The following is a 20404-nucleotide window of genomic DNA, read 5'->3' on the forward strand; positions in this document are numbered from 1 at the left end:
GAATGTGCTGTAGTTATGAACAACGTGCGAGTGGATCTTAATAAATACAGTGTGTCTTTTAACGACAGGGAATTCCAACATAAAGGAAAGTAAAATGCGAGTATTAAAAATTCATTTTTGAATATACGTGAGGGTATGAACTACAGGGCTTCACGCCAGCACACTTTTCATGAAGAGTTAACACGCGTAACAAAGTATGCTGACATGGTGCGTCGCAATTCATACCCTCATGTACTTTCAAAAATGAACTCCATTGTCTGAACTGTAATGCATAGCTAAGGAGCATACTTTAAGATCGTTGAACCGTATAAAAGTCTGTAGGGAACAAAGGATTTAAGGAATGAATATATTATCTTTTCGGTGGATGGAGGGATCCACCAATAAAAAGACGGAAAACTGCATCATTGCGCGTAGCGCATGATGCAAAGTTTTCCGTCTTTTTTTCTTTCGTGAAATCCCTCCATCCACCGAAAAGATAATATATTGATTCCTTATCATTTACATGTAAATATGTAAAGCATTGAGTTTGAATGATAAAACATAATATGATTTGAGTTCAATTAAAGATTTATTCTTGAAAAACGCTTCGAAATTGGCGGAGTAATTTATGAAAACATCAACTGAAAATCGGAAATGGCGGCTCCCACGAACTGTTTACTTTTGACTCACAAACGGGTTCCCTGTGAACTGAAAGGTGCAGCTTTGAAAGGATGAGTTAGAGATGAATCCTGTGGATAGAAAATTGCTGGAACTTTTTTGAGTGGAACTGGCATTCACCTCAATGTTCGATGTCGGTACGAACGGTAAGCGTGGGACATGTGCATGTGTCATGCGATCAGAGACCAGAGTCTCAGAGCGACTGCAATTCAAACCCTTAACGACGATGGTTTTGAACTCCGACATATTATGTTCATGAGTGGGCACCGGAACGAGACGTCCATATGCAGTTATAACAGGGATTGCAGTAACCATCAAAAGCAATGTCTTAGTAATTCACTAGCAAAACTTGTAAGACCCTCTGCAACACTCACTCGTCCCCCTGGAAACCCTCGAGAGAACCCTACTTGCCTGGTCTCTGATCTCAAAAAAGTTCCAGCGATTTTTAATCCACGGGATTCATCTCTAACTCATCCTTTCAAAGCTGCACCTTTCAGTTCATAGGGAACCCGTTTATGAGTCAAAAGTAAACAGTTCGTGGAAGCCGCCATTTCCGATTTTCAGTTGATGTTTTCATAAATTACTCCGCCAATTTCGAAGCGTCATATAATGTAGTCAAGAATAAATCTTTAATTGAACTCAAAACATATTATGTTTTATCATTCAAACTCAATACTTTACATATTTAAATCATAAGGAATGAATATATTATCTTTTCGGTGGATGGAGGGATTCCACGAAAAAAAAAAAAGACGCTCTACGCGCAATGATGCAGTTTTCCGTCTTTTTTATTGGTGGATCCCTCCATCCACCGAAAAGATAATATATTCATTCCTTAAATGAAAAGGCGTGTAAACATGTCAAATTAAATTATTTCTGCTTTCACTGTTACAAACACAAACACGAACCATGAACACAAAGAAAAACTCAAAATGAAAATATCGAGTATCTGTTAAGTTTACACAACAATGAATATCCACGTGTAGAATATACATCATTACCTAGGATATTCAACGTAAATATAATTCATTACTTGGGATATCTAACGTAAATATAATTCATTACTTGGGATATCTAATGTAAATATAATTCATTACTTGGGATATCTAACGTAAATATAATTCATTACTTGGGATATCTAATGTAAATATAATTCATTACTTGGGATATCTAATGTAAATATAATTCGTTACTTGGGATATCTAATATAAATACAATTCATTACTTGGGATATCTAATGTAAATACAATTCAGATATGAATAACAATTACCTAGTATGCTCCATGTAACCACAACTATTATCAAATATTTTGTAAGAAATACGATGTATATATATATATATATATATATATATATATATATATATATATATATATATATATATATATATATTGGGTATATTTGATACCGAATGTAAATATTATTGCCTGGAATATCCCACATAGATATCATTACCTAGGATATCTAATCTGAATATAGAAATATCATTACCTGGGGAATCCAGTATAAATATATATCATTACCTGGAATATTTAACATAAATATCATTACCTGGGATATCTATTATATTTATAGATATTTTACCTAGGATATCCTAAGTAAATAAAGATATAAATACCTATAGCTATCATATGTGAATACATGTATAAACATATCTAGTGTAATGTACATATCATTACCCAAAATATCCACTTTAAACATAAACATAATACCAGAGATAAAAAAAACAACAACCGTAGGTCTACAGTTACCTAGGATATCCAATACTGTTACAGATGATTTTGGCTACAGTTACCTAGGATATCCAATACTGTTCCAGATGATTTTGGTTACAGTTACCTAGGATATCCAATACTGTTCCAGATGATTTTGGTTACAGTTACCTAGGATATCCAATACTGTTACAGATGATTTTGGCTACAGTTACCTAGGATATCCAATACTGTTCCAGATGATTTTGGTTACAGTTACCTAGGATATCCAATACTGTTCCAGATGATTTTGGTTACAGTTACCTAGGATATCCAATACTGTTACAGATGATTTTGGCTACAGTTACCTAGGATATCCAATACTGTTACAGATAATTTAGGCTAGTTACTTAGGGTAACAAATACTGTTACAGATGATTTTGGCTAGTTACCTAGGATATCCAATACTGTTACAGATGATTTTGGCTACAGTTACCTAGGGTAACCAATACTGTTACAGATGATTTTGGCTACAGTTATCTAGGATATCTAATACTGTTACAGATGATTTTGGCTACAGTTACCTAGGGTAACCAATACTGTTCCAGATGATTTTGGTTACAGTTACCTAGGATATCTAATATTGTAACAGATGATTTTGGCTACAGTTACCTAGGATATCCAATACTGTTACAGATGATTTTGGTTACAGTTACCTAAGATATCTAATATTGTAACAGATGATTTTGGCTACAGTTACCTAGGATATCCAATACTGTTACAGATGATTTTGGTTACAGTTACCTAGGATATACAATACTGTTCCAGATGATTTTGGTTACAGTTACCTAGGATATCTAATATTGTAACAGATGATTTTGGCTACAGTTACCTAGGATATCCAATACTGTTACAGATGATTTTGACTACAGTTACCTAGGATATCTAATATTGTAACAGATGATTTTGGCTACAGTTACCTAGGATATCCAATACTGTTACAGATGATTTTGGTTACAGTTACCTAGGATATCCAATACTGTTACAGATAATTTTGGCTACAGTTACCTAGGATATCCAATACTGTTACAGATGATTTTGGTTACAGTTACCTAGGATATCCAATACTGTTACGGATAATTTTGGCTACAGTTACCTAGGATATCCAATACTGTTACAGATGATTTTGGTTACAGTTACCTAGGATATCCAATACTGTTACAGATGATTTTGGCTACAGTTACCTAGGATATCTAATATTGTAACAGATGATTTTGGCTACAGTTACCTAGGATATCCAATACTGTTACAGATGATTTTGGCTACAGTTACCTAAGGTAACCAATACTGTTACAGATGATTTTGGCTAGTTACTTAGGGTAACCAATGCTGTTAAAGATAATTTTGGCTACAGTTACCTAGGATATCCAATACTGTTACAAATAATTTTGGCTACAGTTACCTAGGATATCTAATACTGTTACAGATGATTTTGGCTACAGTTACCTAGGATATCTAATACTGTTACAGATGATTTTGGCTACAGTTACCTAGGGTAACCAATACTGTTACAGATGATTTTGACTAAAGTTACCTAGGATATCCAATACTGTTACAGATGATTTTGGCTACAGTTAACTAGGATATCTAATACTGTTACAGATGATTTTGGCTACAGTTACCTAGGGTAACCAATACTGTTACAGATGATTTTGGCTACAGTTACCTAGGGTAACCAATACTGTAACAGATGATTTTGACTACAGTTACCTAGGATATCCAATACTCCTACAGATGATTTTGGCTACAGTTACCTAGGGTAACCAATACTGTTACAGATGAATTTGGCTACAGTTACCTAGGGTAACCAATACTGTAACAGATGATTTTGGCTACAGTTACCTAGGATATCCAATACTGTTACAGATGATTTTGGCTAGTTACTTAGGGTAACAAATATTGTTACAGATAATTTTGGAAAGTTACATAGGGTATCCAATACTGTTACAGATGATTTTGGCTAGTTACTTAGGGTAACAAATACTGTTACAGATAATTTTGGCAAGTTACATAGGGTATTCAATACTGTTACAGATGATTTTGGCTACAGTTACCTAGGATATCCAATACTGTTACAGATGATTTTGGCTGCGTTTGTATCGAACCCAGTGTTGCACACGGTGCCCCATCTACCCTGGTGGAAAATCTCCAAACGCCCCTCATACGGAGTAGATCCACCCGCAAGACGAACCGGGCTTTCTATGGTGCCTAGTTCAAAATATATCGCAGTGGACAACTAGGGTCAAATACAAATGCTATATAATATCCACTCTTTCCTTTGTGAGTAAAATCACAGGCACATGAAGTATGGATGGCATGTACATAGATCTTATAGTCATAGCCCCTCATAAGCGTTCTGCCTATTAGCCAGTTTCTACTTTCTGTAAGCGTTCTGTATATTAGCCAGTTTCTACTTTCTGTAAGCGTTCTGCATATTAGCCAGTTTCTACTTTCTGTAAGCGTTGATATGACCACTGAGATTCTAATAGATGTAATTAAAGGTGCACAACAAATTATTGTAAACAAACATGGGCTACCCGCTGCGAGACTTATTCAGGGGACATAATCAACTTTAGTGAAGGAATTTCTGCGAATATCTCGTCAGGCTAATACAACTCTACTTATGTCATATTCTGTCGTTTATTTCACCGGACATGAGCTTTTCCGTCCATTGACAGCCTTACACGAAGGTCGCGACATCACTTTTTTTTTTTCGTGTTATCTGATTGGCTCGCGTCGTCTTTCTACAAAAAGTTGCATACTTAAGATATAAGTATTTTAGCTTAATTAATTTCGATTGATTATCATCCTCAAATAATTAATTCTACAAAGTTATGTATCAAAACTAGCTTTTTACCGGTGGCGGTAGTTCAGTGGTAGAGCGTTCGCTTTGTAACCGTGAGGTCGATAGTTCGAGCCCCGCTCGTGCCATGGCCTCATCAAACCTAAGACGTAAACATAAATTGCTCCTTCGCCAAACATCCCATGGGAATCTGGATTAGAATAGATCCTCACTACCCCTTGCTTGTTGTAAGAGACGACTAAATGGGGTGGTCCTTCGAATGAGACCGTAAAAACCGAGGCCTCGTATCACAGGTGGCGTGACACAATAAAGATCCCTCCCTGCTCAAAGACCGTACGCGTCAAGCATAGACCTAAATTTTGCAGCCCTTCATCGGCATTAGTGACGTCTCCATATGAGTGAAATATTCTCGAGCGTTCCGTTAAACAACATACAATCAATCAATCTTTCGGATATGACCTTTAAAAAGGAGATCCCGTGTTGCGGCATGCGTTGGCCCGTTAATGAACTCTCACTGCTACGGCCGTAAACACTAAACATACGTCTACGTTTATGGTTCTTCACCTACAGCTCGTGACGTCTCAATATGAGTGAAAAATTCTCGATGAGATGTAAACCAATCAATCAAACAAACAAACAACCATGAAATAATCAAGGTTGACATTTCTTTTACTCAATTTCGTTTTAAAAACGCGTCTTTTACAAATTTTAAAAAGCTCTTTCGTATATTTTGTTCATTGCTAGGAAAAAGGCCAAGGTCATCGGAAGATCGAAGAGCCAATCAGATAACACGACAAAAATGTCATGTCGTCCTTTAAAGCTACCAATGGACGGAAAAGCTCGGGTCCGGTGAAATAAACGACAGAATACGACATATAAAAATGAGGGCATATGATTTGGATGAAAGGCATAAGTAGAACTATAAATAGCCTGACGAGATATTTGCAGAAATTTCATTGGTAAGTTGTTTATACCCCATGAATCGGTCTCGAAACGGGTAACCCCCTGTTTATTTACGTTGTTTAGTTGCACACTTTTACATATGTTAGTATTTCATGAGTGGTCATCTTAAAAGCTTACAGGAAATAGAAATTGGCTATGCAAATCAATTTCTGAGGGTGATCCGTGGGGAAATCACACATTTTGGATAAATCATAAGTTCAGAATCTATGTTTTTTCATTGGATAAAAGGGAGTGTACATGTATGTGCATAAGATCTATGTACACGCCATCCACACCACAGGTGGCTGTGGGTAAAATACCGCATAGCGGGGGTTTTCGCGGGTGTAATATTCTCGATTTTTTTTTTACCTCATGGGTATACAAAATTTTTAGCGGAATATCTTTTGGCGGACATGGAGTTCCCAAATATGAAAATTAATCAGCGTTGTAGTGTTATTAACCTTTGACATAAAAACAACTGCTATACAGAGTTGTCTTTCTTACGAAAAAAAAATGGCGGTATGATACCAAACCGCTAAAATAAGCCACAATTGTTAACCGAAGAAAAAACCGCTATACGGTACGATAAGGAAAGTGGAAATGTCCTAGTGATGATGAGGTCATTAATAACACACTAACGACACATATTGCAGTTCCAAACATCCATTTTCATGCTTTAACTGATATACTTTTAAAAGTTTTCACTTCGCAACAAGAAACAATTATTCTGGTTAAATGGTAACATCTCAATTTCTTTAAAGAACAGTTCATTAGATTATGCAGTAAATATAGACTCAATAGACAGTCTGGTGCTTTTTCATGACCAATCAGATTATTGCTATGTAATATTTAATCCGAGATTCCTCTTACTCTTACCCCCCGATTTTAAAGTGTGACATGTGCGGGGGAGAGTCAGAGGGACTCCATATTGAAAAGTGGGCATTCAGCGACACCAGCTGGTGTCTCTGTTTTACCTACCTCTTACAACTTTATTTCGCGGATCTATCTTTCAAGACGCGAGAATTCAGTTATCGAAAGATTATTCTACAAATATATTATGATTAATACGATGCTATTGCCGTTTTAAACGATGAAATTTTGTGCGTTTATAAATAATCTTACAATAACTGAATCCTCGCGTCTTGGAAGACAGATCCGCGAAATAAAGTTGTAAGAGGTAGGTAAAGCAGCGACACCAGCTGGTGTCACTGAATTCCCACTTTTCAATATGGAGTTCGCTGTGAATCTCCACCGCACATGTCCCAATAAAAGCGGAGTAAGAGTCAGAGGAATCTCGGATTATGTAATATCATACTATCAGACTCAAAAGACAGTCTGGTGCTTTATAATATTATTGTAAGTCAGACTCATAAGGCAGTCTGGTGTTTTATAAATTATTGTAAGTCAGACTCAAAAGGCAGTCTGGTGCTTTATAATATTATTGTAAGTCAGACTCAAAAGGCAGTCTGGTGCTTTATAATATTATTGTAAGTCAGACTCATAAGGCAGTCTGGTGCTTTATAATAATATTGTAAGTCAGACTCATAAGGCAGTCTGGTGCTTTATAATAATATTGTAAGTCAGACTCAAAAGGCAGTCTGGTGCTTTATAATATTATTGTAAGTCAGACTCAAAAGACAGTCTGGTGCTTTATAATATTATTGTAAGTCAGACTCAAAAGACAGTCTGGTTCTTTATAATATTATTGTAAGTCAGACTCAAAAGACAGTCTGGTGCTTTATAGTCAGACTCAAAAGACAGTCTGGTTCTTTATAATATTATTGTAAGTCAGACTCAAAAGACAGTCTGGTGCTTTATAGTCAGACTCAAAAGGCAGTCTGGTGCTTTATAATATTATTGTAAGTCAGACTCAAAAGACAGTCTGGTGCTTTATAGTCAGACTCAAAAGGCAGTCTGGTGCTTTATAATATTAATGTAAGTCAGACTCATAAGGCAGTTTGGTGCTTTATAGGATTATCAATTAGATTCAAGAAGCAGCCTGGATCTGTACCACGTTATATAGTCCGACACCCCAGACTGAATCATGCTGAAACATGGTGCTGTAACACAATGCTCAAACGAAGTACTTGGCGTCATAGTCTTGTAACACGATGCTTGCTGTAACACGGTGATGTAACGCAGTGATAAAACACAGTGTTGTGACGAAGTGATGTGCCTCCATAATGTAACACGGTGCTTTGACACGATTTTGTAACATGTTGTTCTAACACGGTGTTCTAACGTGGTGTTGTAACACGGTGCTGCAACGCGGTGCTGTAATAGGGTGTTGTAAAACGATTGATTGATTGTATCTTGCTTAACGTCTCTCGAGAATTTTTCACTCATATGGAGACGTGACCAAGACCGGTGAAGGGCTTCAAATTTAGACCTTTGCTTGACGCTTACGGCCATTGAGCAGAGAAGGTTCTATAGCGTGCCACACCTTCTGTGACACGGGACATCCCGTTTTTAAGGTCATCTCCGAGGACCCGTGACATTCACACCTGATGTAACACGAAGTTGCAACGCGGTGCTGTAACACTGTGCTATAACACGGTACTGTAACACTATGTTATAACACGGTACTGTAACACAATGCTGTAACACGGTAATGTAACACGGATTTATAACACGGTGCTGTAACACTGTACTGTAACGCGGTAATGTAACACGGTGCTGCAACACGGAGCTATAACATGGTAATGTGACACTGTTCTATGACACGGTACTGTAACACTGTGCTATATTTATAACACGATGCTATAACACGGTTTTGTAACACGGTACTGTAACACTGTGATATATGTATAACACGATCCTGTAACACGGTACTGTAACACGGAGCTGTATCCCATTGCTATACGTTGTACTCACTGCCACAGCGTACTCCTACATCCTCAGAGTGGTCGCAGTTGTTGGACCCCCATACCTGATGACGGCACGCTTCTATCGTGTTCTCCCTTCCATTGCAGTCGACGTTGTCCAGCCAGATAGGTCCGGAACCTGATCCAAATCGGCCCCCTGTCACTGCCTCGGCGTTTCCACTGCAAGTAATCAGACATAGAAAAGTATGCTCTGAAGACAACACGCATACAACAAGTGTAGTTATTATATCATTAAAAAGCCTGTAATTGGCTGATTGTTGTCACTTGATTCTGTTATAAAACGGGTGTATAAATGTTTCATTTTAGTTATATAGTAAGGGTTATTTTTGTAATTATAAATGTTTAATTAAAGAGGTTCACACCTGACATTTGGAGTAATGTCAATTCTGTGGGAAGTGTATGCTTAATTTCTACTTTGAAGGAGAATTAGGAAACTAAAAAGACAAACTGGGGTCGCAATGTTTGTTATTGAGTTACAGTGTTCTAATATACGAAAAAGTTCATATTATAAAATTTGAGAGTTTAAGACGATATATTAGGAGTGATGACATTACGTCAATTTCTAAAATTTCACATAATTTTCAAGGTCTTGTCTTAAAATTGAAAATGGAACTAAAAAAAGTGGGCGTTGGAGACTATTTCATAAGTGTTATTAAAAGATTACAATCTTACACTTAATTTAAAACATTTTCCGTGTGTATATATATAGTGTACTATAAACTTAAAATCATACTATAACCTACGTGGCAAACCCCAGCATCCTGCATACTACTTTGGCATTTGTTGAGTCAAATCGATCGTCACAGACTGTTCCCCAACGACCTTGGTAGAGAACTTCCACGCGGCCCTCATTCGGAACTTTACCGTTGACAAGCCTTGCGCTTACATTTTGATGAACTGCAGAGTTTTCGAAATACAAGTCAGCCATGCTCAATTGTTTTCACATTTTTGAAAGTAGATATAAGTGTTAGTGCAATACATATTCCTTATACATGTACATCAAATAATGCATAGACGAATAAAGGTGTGCTCGGGCCAGGTAGAATCTTGAGAAATTTTAGAAGACCGAAACTTCAGAAAAGTGAGGAAGAGTACCAAAACAATTAGTTACAAACTGCACCTAAGTGATTTCCATTGTAATAGATTATTTCAGAATGTACCTGCGTCACAAATGACACTTGCGTCTTCATTGTGGTCACAGTCGCTCTGGCCGTACCCTGCAAATGCACACATCGTGATGGAATCTTCATCTCCATTGCACGTGACGTCATCGAGGAAAATTGGACCGGACCCGGCTCCAAATTGTGCACTGCCTAATCCCACCGCTGTACCGCTACAATGATTTTAGTAGTTGAGTTGATATCCATCGTATTATTTCATAGACTAAACAAAGTCATGTTTATGAGAGAGAGAGAGAGAGAGAGAGAGAGAGAGAGAGAGAGAGAGAGAGACGTACTTGAATCCCAGCATACGACAGAACACTTTGGCTTCCCTGTCATCAAACTGGTCGTCGCACACGGTGCCCCACGTATTGTTAAAGAATACCTCAACACGTCCCTCTTTTTCGTTTGCTCCACCGACCAGTCGGATTTTGAGAGCTTGTGAAGTTTCTGATCAATAACAAAATTAAGTAATCTAATTTACACAACGTCAAACATTCTTTTCACCTAAATGCGTGACATTTTTTATATTGAATTAATCAAAGTCGTGAACTATGATATGTTTACTTAATTCAATTCTTGAATACCTGAGTGGCAAATGACGCCGGCGTCTTCAGTATGATCGCAATCGTGGGAACCGAAACCAGCAAAACCACAATTTCCCAGTGTAGCCTCACTGCCTTTGCATCGCACGTCATCCATTAGAATACTCCCTGAACCTTGGCCGAAGAAAGCGTTAGAAACAGCTCTGGGAATACCACTGAAACCAATAAAAATGTATGTTCCTTTAGACATGTATTTAGCTCGCTAGTGTATATATATATATATATATATATATATATATATATATATATATACTTAAACAAATTATCGCTGGACTAAGTGACTAAGATTTGGTGGGGGTTTTGGGGGGTTTTGTTTTCTTTTCGTTTTCACTTTGGGTTGCAAAGTATCCATTTGCAAACTCATTTTTCAGTTCCTTTCGTCACTCTTTGGACGTGACGTGTTCACTTACCCAGTGAATCCCACATACGTCACTCTTTGGACGTGTCGTTTTACACTTACCCAGTGAATCCCAACATGTTGCAAACGACATCCGCTTCCTCTGATCCCCATTCATCATCGCAGACAGTTCCCCAGCCGGCCCCTATATTAACCTCCACTCGTCCTTCGTCATCCCTAGATCCACCCCTAAGCCGGATCTGGACATTTGGTGGAGTATCTAATCGCAAATATATATATATATATATATAGATGTATATATATATATAAGTGAAGGGGTTGTTGTTGTAAAAGTAACTATCTATATATATCGAATTACATGCATGTTTAAAAAGATATGTTTAAGTTTGTTTTTGAAAACAGCCAATGAACCTTCCGCCATTAAAGGGACTGGTTCACGATTTTTGATAAAAATATTTTTCATTTTTGATGTTAAACATTAAAAATACAACTCATTTAATGTTGACAGCCAAAATTTTGACCTTCTGAATGCCAGAATAAAAGCAATATTTTAGCCTTTATGTAAACAAAAACAAAGACTCAAGTCTTTTTATGTAAACAAACAAAGTGAACTATTGATCTTGTAATATAATGCATCCCAATTTTGCAGTCACAAATTTTAACTTTCAGATGACACATTTTACCCCAAAAATGCTTGAAATGTGAAAGGTATAAAAAAAAAAAACTTAGATCGATATCCATTTCTTTTGAAAATTTTGTAAACAATAGCATACCGCAATCTTTGTTTACAAAACAAATAATAAATTCTCTAAAATGAGCTTCTGTGATAAAATATAACCTTAATTTTCATGTGAAATATTTCAAACACAATAGACAGTAAATTTTGATCATTAAAAGTGAAAAACAAAATTTTGTGGAAAATCGTGAATCAGTCCCTTTAAGATACAGCGGGAGACAGCTCCACAGAGTTCATGAAGAAATATCAACCCGTGAACAATAAAAGATGTTGGATGAATCGATCCATGATACATGGAAATGCACCCCTCTGTTATAAAATGTCTCTTCACTACGACCTGTAATATCTTGTGATTTTGGTAAGTGAGTTTCCGGATTTCATCATTCTTACCGGTACAGACCACTCCAACATCCTCCGTGTGATATCTTGTGATTTTGACAAGTGAGTTTCCGGATTTTATCATTCTTACCGGTACAGACCACTCCAACATCCTCCGTATGATCACAGTCATTGTTGCCGATTTCTGTCTGGTTACACTCCAGTATGTTAGATTCACTACCCTTACACAGGACGTCATCAAGCCAAATAGTTCCACTGCCCGACCCAAAGGAGTATGGATATGCATTAGCACTAAAACCCAATGTGATGCATGTAAACAAAATGTAAATACAAGTGATCGGCGATTATGGTTTATTTTTTATGACAATAGTGTGTAGATACGTAGAAAATATTTTTACAATGCATTTCCCAGTATCAACATCATATGTAACGTGATTAAACACAGAACAAGGCTAGCGTGAAAACGCTGAAATAGAATTACTACTTAAAATCAAAGACTGCCGAGGGAACTGCATGTGTAGAGGGGACACTTGCAAAGAACCAAACCGGGATTCGAAAACAATATCCCTAAATATTTAACCATGCGCTTTATAAACTGAACTAGATAGCTGAGCATATAGGAAAAACACCAGAATTGCCTAGCTACAGGGCGCCGCCATTGTGGACACCCAGTTGTGCGGAGAAGAAAAGTTGACAGGAGATCTGATTGGTCATTAACAGAAAATCTTTGTGATGGAATTTAATAGTGAAATATAAGTGATAAAAATGGCAGGTGACATAACAGAATATGTAGAAAGATACAGAAGTTATAAGGGAAGATCTGAGTGGAGAGGTGATATTTGGATGGACAATTTCATTCAGTGCGGATCTACACTAGTTGTAAACAGGCCAAAATTTGAAGGAAAAACGCAACGGCAAGCCATATATTTTTTGGTGGAATTTTGAAGGAGAGATGATGAACTTTGCTGAATGGTGACTGATTTTTTTAAAATTGGCTTAATAAATAATTGACAGTGATTGGAATTTGTATGGAAGTCTATGGGAAAACATTTGGTGGTGTTTGTCCAATATGACAGCTACATTCTTCCCTGAATATCTACTCGAGTGTTTTACCAACTCCGCAATCTGATGTCTGCTTTCGAATTCTCCTGACCACCACTATTCTCACCCTAAATGTTTTCATTTTTGGTACATTTCTTAGAATCATCTTTCCCCATAAAAACAGGACATTTAACAGAGAGAAAGTGTTACGGAAAAGCCAAGGATTCAAAGCCGGGCCACGCTAATCTTTACCATCTGTGCGATATCTAGTCACCAACCAAAGGTCGCGACTGACCACCACATAAGAAAGTCATATGGGATTATAATGAGGTTGTAGTTTCACTAGTAAACTGATCAAGACCGTATTGCTAAAAATAAAATGTCTGTTGAAAGCCATCTACTCTCTTTGACTAGAAATAGGTTCCAAATACACGAATTTCCCTTTTATGTATTTCATGCAAAGGATAAAAATATCCTTATTAATTAAATCTGTATATGACCTATCTACTGCAGTTGGTTGTGGACTGTTACGGACATGTGTAATTAGCGACTGACAGATTGAACTCACTGTGGTAATCCCATTTGTTGACACAGAACTTTAGCCGCTGCTGAATTGAACTCATCATCACAAACTGTGCCCCATGTACCGTTCAAATTCAATTCCACTCGGCCGCTGTTGGAATCTGACCCGCCCACTAGTCGGAACTTAACAGAGTCTGAAATTTGAAATTCCATGACAGAAACATTTAGTCATCGTTAAATAAAACTTTTATGTTTTTCATTAATTTTCATTATAAATAGCAAATTCATCATCTTCAGCATATGTCGTACTTTAATAACCATTTAAATTTTTCCGACAGATACTGCTCCAAAAAAACTCCTGTATGTGAAATATGGATTAATCACGTGACTACCTGAATCGCAGATGACACCCGCGTCCTCGTTATGGTCACAGTCGTGGAAAGTGTCACTCCGGCACTGGTCTAAGTCGGTCTCTGTTCCAATACACTGCAGCTCGTCATAAAATATCTTCCCGGTACCTGCGCCAAAGATGCCCTCCACTGTCGCTAAGTGCACGTTCCTGACAACACACAATTGAAGTTACTAAGATTTAAGTGTGCATGGACCCTGAAGTACCTGCAGCATTCAGAAAAGTGAAATGAGTCTGATTATTACGGCTGAAGTTTCGGTGAAAGGATGTTCTTAAAATATGGAGCGGACACGAAACCCCAAAAAAAGATAATTGTTGTGACAGGTAGTCCAGTCAATGATGAACGCCAAAATTTGCAGAACTCAAAAGTAATTGCAAAACAATATTTAACACAGTATTTATTTTGGTTAATGCTGGGGGGGTCGCCATTTGTATATCAGGAGAAACGTGGTTTTTATGGATCTTAAAATATGAGCATTGTGGTCAGAAATCAAGCAAAATAACGTACATCAATATATGGACATCGACATTTAAGATCTGTTTCGGGTTTGTTTTTGTTTTGTTTTGTTGTTTTGTTTTTTTTTTGTGTTTTTGTTTCTTTTAGTTTATTTTAATTTTTTTTAACAGAACAAAACAGATTAAATTTTACAGACAAAAGTTGAATGTAAGAAAACTGCATTACGACTTTATCTGATATTGAATAAGAAAGAAATCATATTGCATCACCTTTTAAAACCCCATAAACAAAATATGGTTTTATTAAAGTTCAGCATAAGTTAATGCATTTTTTAATATAAAAAGACTATAATAGGCCATGAAACTTACGTCATTACTGAATTGGTCACAAAACTGTATTTGGAAATAGAATGATGAGGGAATTTGACATCAGAGCAACCCAAACGTTAATTGCTAGAGAAAACCCCAATAGATGTCATCACTAATGCTGCTCATCGTCTTCCTAATGCACATCCCCTTCAGTTTGTTGTCTATAAGAGTTGCAGCTGTACCACGACATTCGGTACAGGCCAAAGAACATTCTAATCCGTGTCTCTGCATGTACAGTGCTTAATATCACATACGGTTTTACAATTACATTTGCAGTATAAAGTATTCGGAAGCTCTTCTGGCGCAGAGGGTAAGACTGTTTTACTCGTTATATATCATGTAAAATACAATCCATTTTCTCCCACCCCCTGTTTTACTAGTTAGAAGGTTCTAGATGTGTGAAACACCGCAGTTAGTGAACAAGCATAGCCTTCATCTACTTCTCTTCTCAAATCCACATGTTTTGATTCTGGAAAACGTAAATTCCGGAACCGGTGACGGTTTACGCTTCGATAAGACACCTTCACTGCTACGGCCTTGAGTGCTTTACATACATGTAGGTCAAAACGTTTGGCACATCACTACAGCTTGCGACGTCTCTATATGAGCAGGAAAAATTCGTATCGCACGTAAAATGATAAATAAATACACAAAACATGACTGCAGACAGGCTGGTATTTTTATGCCCCCCCCCCCTTCAAGGAAGAGGGGCATATTGGTTTGCACCTGTCGGTCGGTCGGTCGGTAGGTAGACCATGTGTTGTCCGCTCAATATCTTAAGAACCAATTACTTGATCGTAATGATATTTCATATGTGGGTTGGTTATGAGTAGAAGAGGACCCCTATTGTTTTTCAGGTCAAAAGGTCAAGGGTCAATCTACTCTGGACATAGGAAGACCTTGTCCGCTCAATATATTGAGAACCCTTTGCTTGACAGACATCAAACTTGGTACACTGGTACATCTTCAAGATAAAATTACCCCTATTGATTTCAAGGTCACGTGGTCAAAGGTCAAGGGTCAATTGGACATAGGAATATACTGTCCGCTCAATATCCTGAAAACGCTTTGCTTGACAGACATCAAACTTGGTACATTGGTACATCTTCATAAGAAGATGACCCCTATTGATTTTGAGGTCATGTGGTCAAAGGTCAAGGGTCAAACTGGACATAGGAATATACTGACCTGTCAATGTCTAGAGAACCCATTGCTTGACAGACATCAAACTTGGTACACTGGTACATCCCAAGGAGTAGATGACCCTTCTTGATTTTAAGGTCACATGTTCCAAGGTCAAGGGTCAAACCGGACATATGAATATACTGTCCGCTCAATATCTTGAGAACCCTTTGCTTGACAGACATCAAACTTGGTACACTGGTACATCTCAAAGAGTAGATGACCCCTATTGATTTTGAAGTCACATGGTCAAAGGTCATGGGTCAAAATGGACGTAGGAATATACTGTCCGTTCAATATCTTAAGAAACCTTCACTTGACAGACATCAAATTTGGTACACTGGAACATCTTCAGGAGAAGATGACCCCTATTGATTTTGAGGTCACATGGTCAAAGGTCAATGGTTAAACTGGACATAGGAATATATTGTCTCCTATGTTTTAAATATTCTTTGCTTGATTGACACCAAATCTGGTACATAGGTACAGCATAAGGAGTAGATGACCCCATTGATTTTTAGGTCACTTGGTCAATCCAATCCTGACATTGGAAGATATTGTCTGCTCAATATTTCGAATTGGTGATACTACTATCAATCAAATTATGCATGTGTATAACCCTTTTCAATTTTGCACCATGGGGGGCATATATGTTTTACAAACATCTCTTGTTCCTGATGCGAATTGCTGCGTGTCGTCAGCTTTGCGGTTATACCAGTAGTGTTAACTGTTGCTAAATACTATCATCCTGGAGAGCGTGGTTTTTATTCTCAAGGAAATAATTTGTTATGTTTTTCAACTGTTTCTTGTCCAATCAGATTCGGTATTTTACGACGTCATTTGGAGAAATATGAGTAAACTGTTATATTTATCCCTAAAAGTGAACTGTGATTTGTTGAATCCTTAAGAATTTACTATTTCAAACATGTTGACTTTAAATTATTGTCTTTCTGCTTTGCTGTTTATATAACATTAAAAAAGTATCAAAGGTAGTTGTGGATAACATTAAAAACTTTACGCCCGGTTGACAATGGTTTTCTCGTGGTGAAAATTTTCAATGTTACCCTCAACTACATGCAATATTTATATAATGTCATATGTAGGGTTTTAGTAGTACATGAGTACGTGTACTGTATGCCTAGGTTTGTTGAAGTGCACTCTTACACGTATGGTCAGGACTTCTATAACGAAGCGGTACCATCTTGTCTGGTGGCCTTACCCTTTAGATCCCAACATTCGGCAGACAACCGCTGCGTCCAGCATGTCGAACTGGTCATCACACAATGTCCCCCAGAGTCCGTCCTTTTGGACCTCCACTCGACCCTGACCGGCCACGCCTGAAGGTCCCACCAAACGGATGTTCTGGACTACAGCTAGAACACGGAAACCATAATTATTTTTCGTGTGATTGACAATGATAAGAGATTGAGGGAACAGCTGTGTTTCCATAATTTGACTCTTAATTTTGGAACATTTAACTCTTTCGTTGTCCAATGATTTTCACAACATTCTGGTTTTATCTTGTTTCCATCTTGTACAATTTCAGTAACTTGGCGATATTTATTCCCGCGAAATTCTGTTGGAAAACACGCTGTTTTTCCAGGGCAACTTTATTGCTTGATCTATATCGCATAAATGAAACGAAGATTCGCATAGTCTTAAGCGAGATTTAGCTTGCACAAATGAGATTTTGTTAAATTCTATTTTGGAAAATGCTGAGATTCTTACCCTGGCTGTAACCAATTACCAAACCTGCAAATAATCCAATGATCAATTTTATTTATTCATAATCATTTTTTTTTTATAATAGGCCACATTTGATTGCAACAGAAATAATTTTGTAGCACGAGGAATGCTGTAATGTAAAAAAAAATCTTACTTATTAAGATCCACGATAGGGCCATGCTTTCAGTCGGTCTTGTGAGGTTTACTGTCTTATCAGGGGAGATAAGATATTTGTAAGGTCCTTAAATATGTCATAATGACCTTTGTCTCTATACATATGTGGTTCTATGCATCTTCGATTTGCACACTGGACTACAGAAAGGTCTTCTATTTTGGTGTTATATATTTTGTTGCTTCATTGCTCCGATTCAGCACTCGGAAGATAATAGATGATACATACATCATGCGTAATTACTTCGAAAAAAAAGTTATTAATTTAAAACAAATTTCATTTTTAGTTTATATGCATAGTATCCAAGATTTGTGTATTTTGATAAAAAGAAAGTACACCATATATAGGTTATAAAGTAGACACGACCTTGTATCATGTACACTGTAAATAGTTTATCTCCTATCATGAAAATTCTGATCATCTAGCATTAGGGCAGCAGTCTTTAGACACCAATTCTCTACGTGACGCACTAGGACAGCAGTCATTAGATAATTAACTCTCTACACGACCAATCGGGACAACAGTCATTAAATAATTAACTCTCTACACAATAAATCAGGACAGCAGTCATTAAGTACAATATGTAATTAACTCTCTACACGACCAATCGGGACAACAGTCATTAAATACAATATGTAATTAACTCTCTACACGACAAATCAGGACAGCGGTCATTAGATAATTAACTCTCTACACGACAAATCAGGACAGCAGTCATTAGATAATTACTTCTCTACACGATAAATCAGGACAGCGGTCATTAGATAATTAACTCTCTACACGATAAATCAGGACAGCAGTCATTAGATAATTAACTCTCTACACGACCAATCGGGACAACAGTCATTAAATACAATATGTAATTAACTCTCTACACGACAAATCAGGACAGCGGTCATTAGATAATTAACTCTCTACACGACCAATCGGGACAACAGTCATTAAATATAATATGTAATTAACTCTCTACACGATAAATCAGGACAGCAGTCATTAGATAATTAACTCTCTATACGACCAATCAGGACAGCAGTCATTAGATAATTACTTCTCTACACGATAAATCAGGACATCGGTCATTAGATAATTAACTCTCTACACGACAAATCAGGACAGCAGTCATTAGATAATTACTTCTCTACACGATAAATCAGGACAGCGGTCATTAGATAATTTACTCTCTACACGATAAATCAGGACAGCAGTCATTAAATACAATATGTAATTAACTCTCCACACGACAAATCAGGACAGCGGTCATTAGATAATTAACTCTCTACACGACAAATCAGGACAGCAGTCATTAGATAATTACTTCTCTACACGATAAATCAGGACAGCGGTTCTTAGATAATTAATTAACGACATATAATATTTCCTTCAAATCTAGACAACAGCTACTACAGGAAAGCGAACACTGATCTGTTTGGATTTGGCTAAATTTTAGTGAGAGTAATTTATGAAGTGACAACAAAATTCCTGAAACGGGCACATCCAAAAGACTATTATTCGTATCTAATGACGTTGGATAAATCACCTGACAACTCTTACAACATAATCTTGGGGCTGACGTTACTCGGGTTCGACCTTTCACCCCTTTTGACAAGTTTCACCTCTTGAGCTCCTAAATATAAATATACTGTAACTCATATATTCTTCTTCCAGTTTATAAAAACCCGGCACTATTTACAATTAAAACTGGCGGGCTAAGGTAATGCTGATAGATCTGATGCTGTTCTTAAATCCATCCATCCAGAAGGATTGTTGATGGAGTCCTGAGGTAAAGGAGCAGGGACCTGATGCCATATCCCCGTGTGTTGAATATACTCCCCTAGGCATGAAGTAAGTACGTGATCGTACAGTGACAAAATAGTAAACAATATGGTAAGGCATGGTGACCTTTGCTTTCCGTCTTGTAGTGTCGGCCATTGTAGGTCTTCTAACATTCCACGCAGCTTGTAGTTCTGTAAGTCCCAGTAAAGATGGGTGCTGCTCTTCTCTGCACGATTTCCAGTTCACAGATGTTCCTCTAAGTTACCGGGTCTCATATGATAGCTTCTATCATAATTACACCATTATGAGTCTTACTAAGGTACTAGTAGTGTAATACTACTTTGTCTTGATGATCCTATCACAGGCGCCCATGTTACGCCTGAGAAAAGTATTGCTGTTATTTGCTTGATTCGTGAGTGTTGATTCCAAGAGATACCCTGCTGATGTTGAGGCCTAGGCATTGTGCGGTCTTTACTGTCGCCGATTTTTTTTCATGGCTGGTGTTATTCCCGATTCTGG

General features: G+C 37.3%; 1 protein-coding gene across 2 annotated transcripts in view; it reads right to left on the minus strand.

Annotated features, from left to right (window-relative positions):
- Nucleotides 1–20404, minus strand: part of LOC125683229 (deleted in malignant brain tumors 1 protein-like) — a 29459-nt gene that overhangs the window by 8006 nt on the left and 1049 nt on the right. Inside the window, exons 1-13 of one of the 2 annotated variants that reach the window (XM_056142131.1) lie at nt 18095–20404; nt 17944–17967; nt 17435–17588; nt 14192–14358; nt 13846–13993; nt 12367–12527; nt 11264–11420; nt 10786–10958; nt 10495–10648; nt 10199–10371; nt 9782–9935; nt 9028–9197; nt 4463–4616 (exon numbers count right to left, since the gene is read on the minus strand). The exon at nt 18095–20404 is cut by the window's right edge and continues 1049 nt beyond it. In XM_056142131.1, coding sequence (XP_055998106.1) covers nt 4463–4616; nt 9028–9197; nt 9782–9935; nt 10199–10371; nt 10495–10648; nt 10786–10958; nt 11264–11420; nt 12367–12527; nt 13846–13993; nt 14192–14358; nt 17435–17588; nt 17944–17967; nt 18095–18119 — 1814 coding nt within the window. In that variant the 5' untranslated portion in view covers nt 18120–20404. Of the gene's footprint in view, nt 1–4462; nt 4617–9027; nt 9198–9781; nt 9936–10198; nt 10372–10494; nt 10649–10785; nt 10959–11263; nt 11421–12287; nt 12528–13845; nt 13994–14191; nt 14359–17434; nt 17589–17943; nt 17968–18094 lie in introns of those variants that run through there. The other variant, XM_056142132.1, reaches the window with a different exon arrangement.

This window comes from Ostrea edulis, chromosome 6 (genome assembly GCF_947568905.1).
Source record: "Ostrea edulis chromosome 6, xbOstEdul1.1, whole genome shotgun sequence".
Lineage (NCBI taxonomy): Eukaryota > Metazoa > Mollusca > Bivalvia > Ostreida > Ostreidae > Ostrea > Ostrea edulis.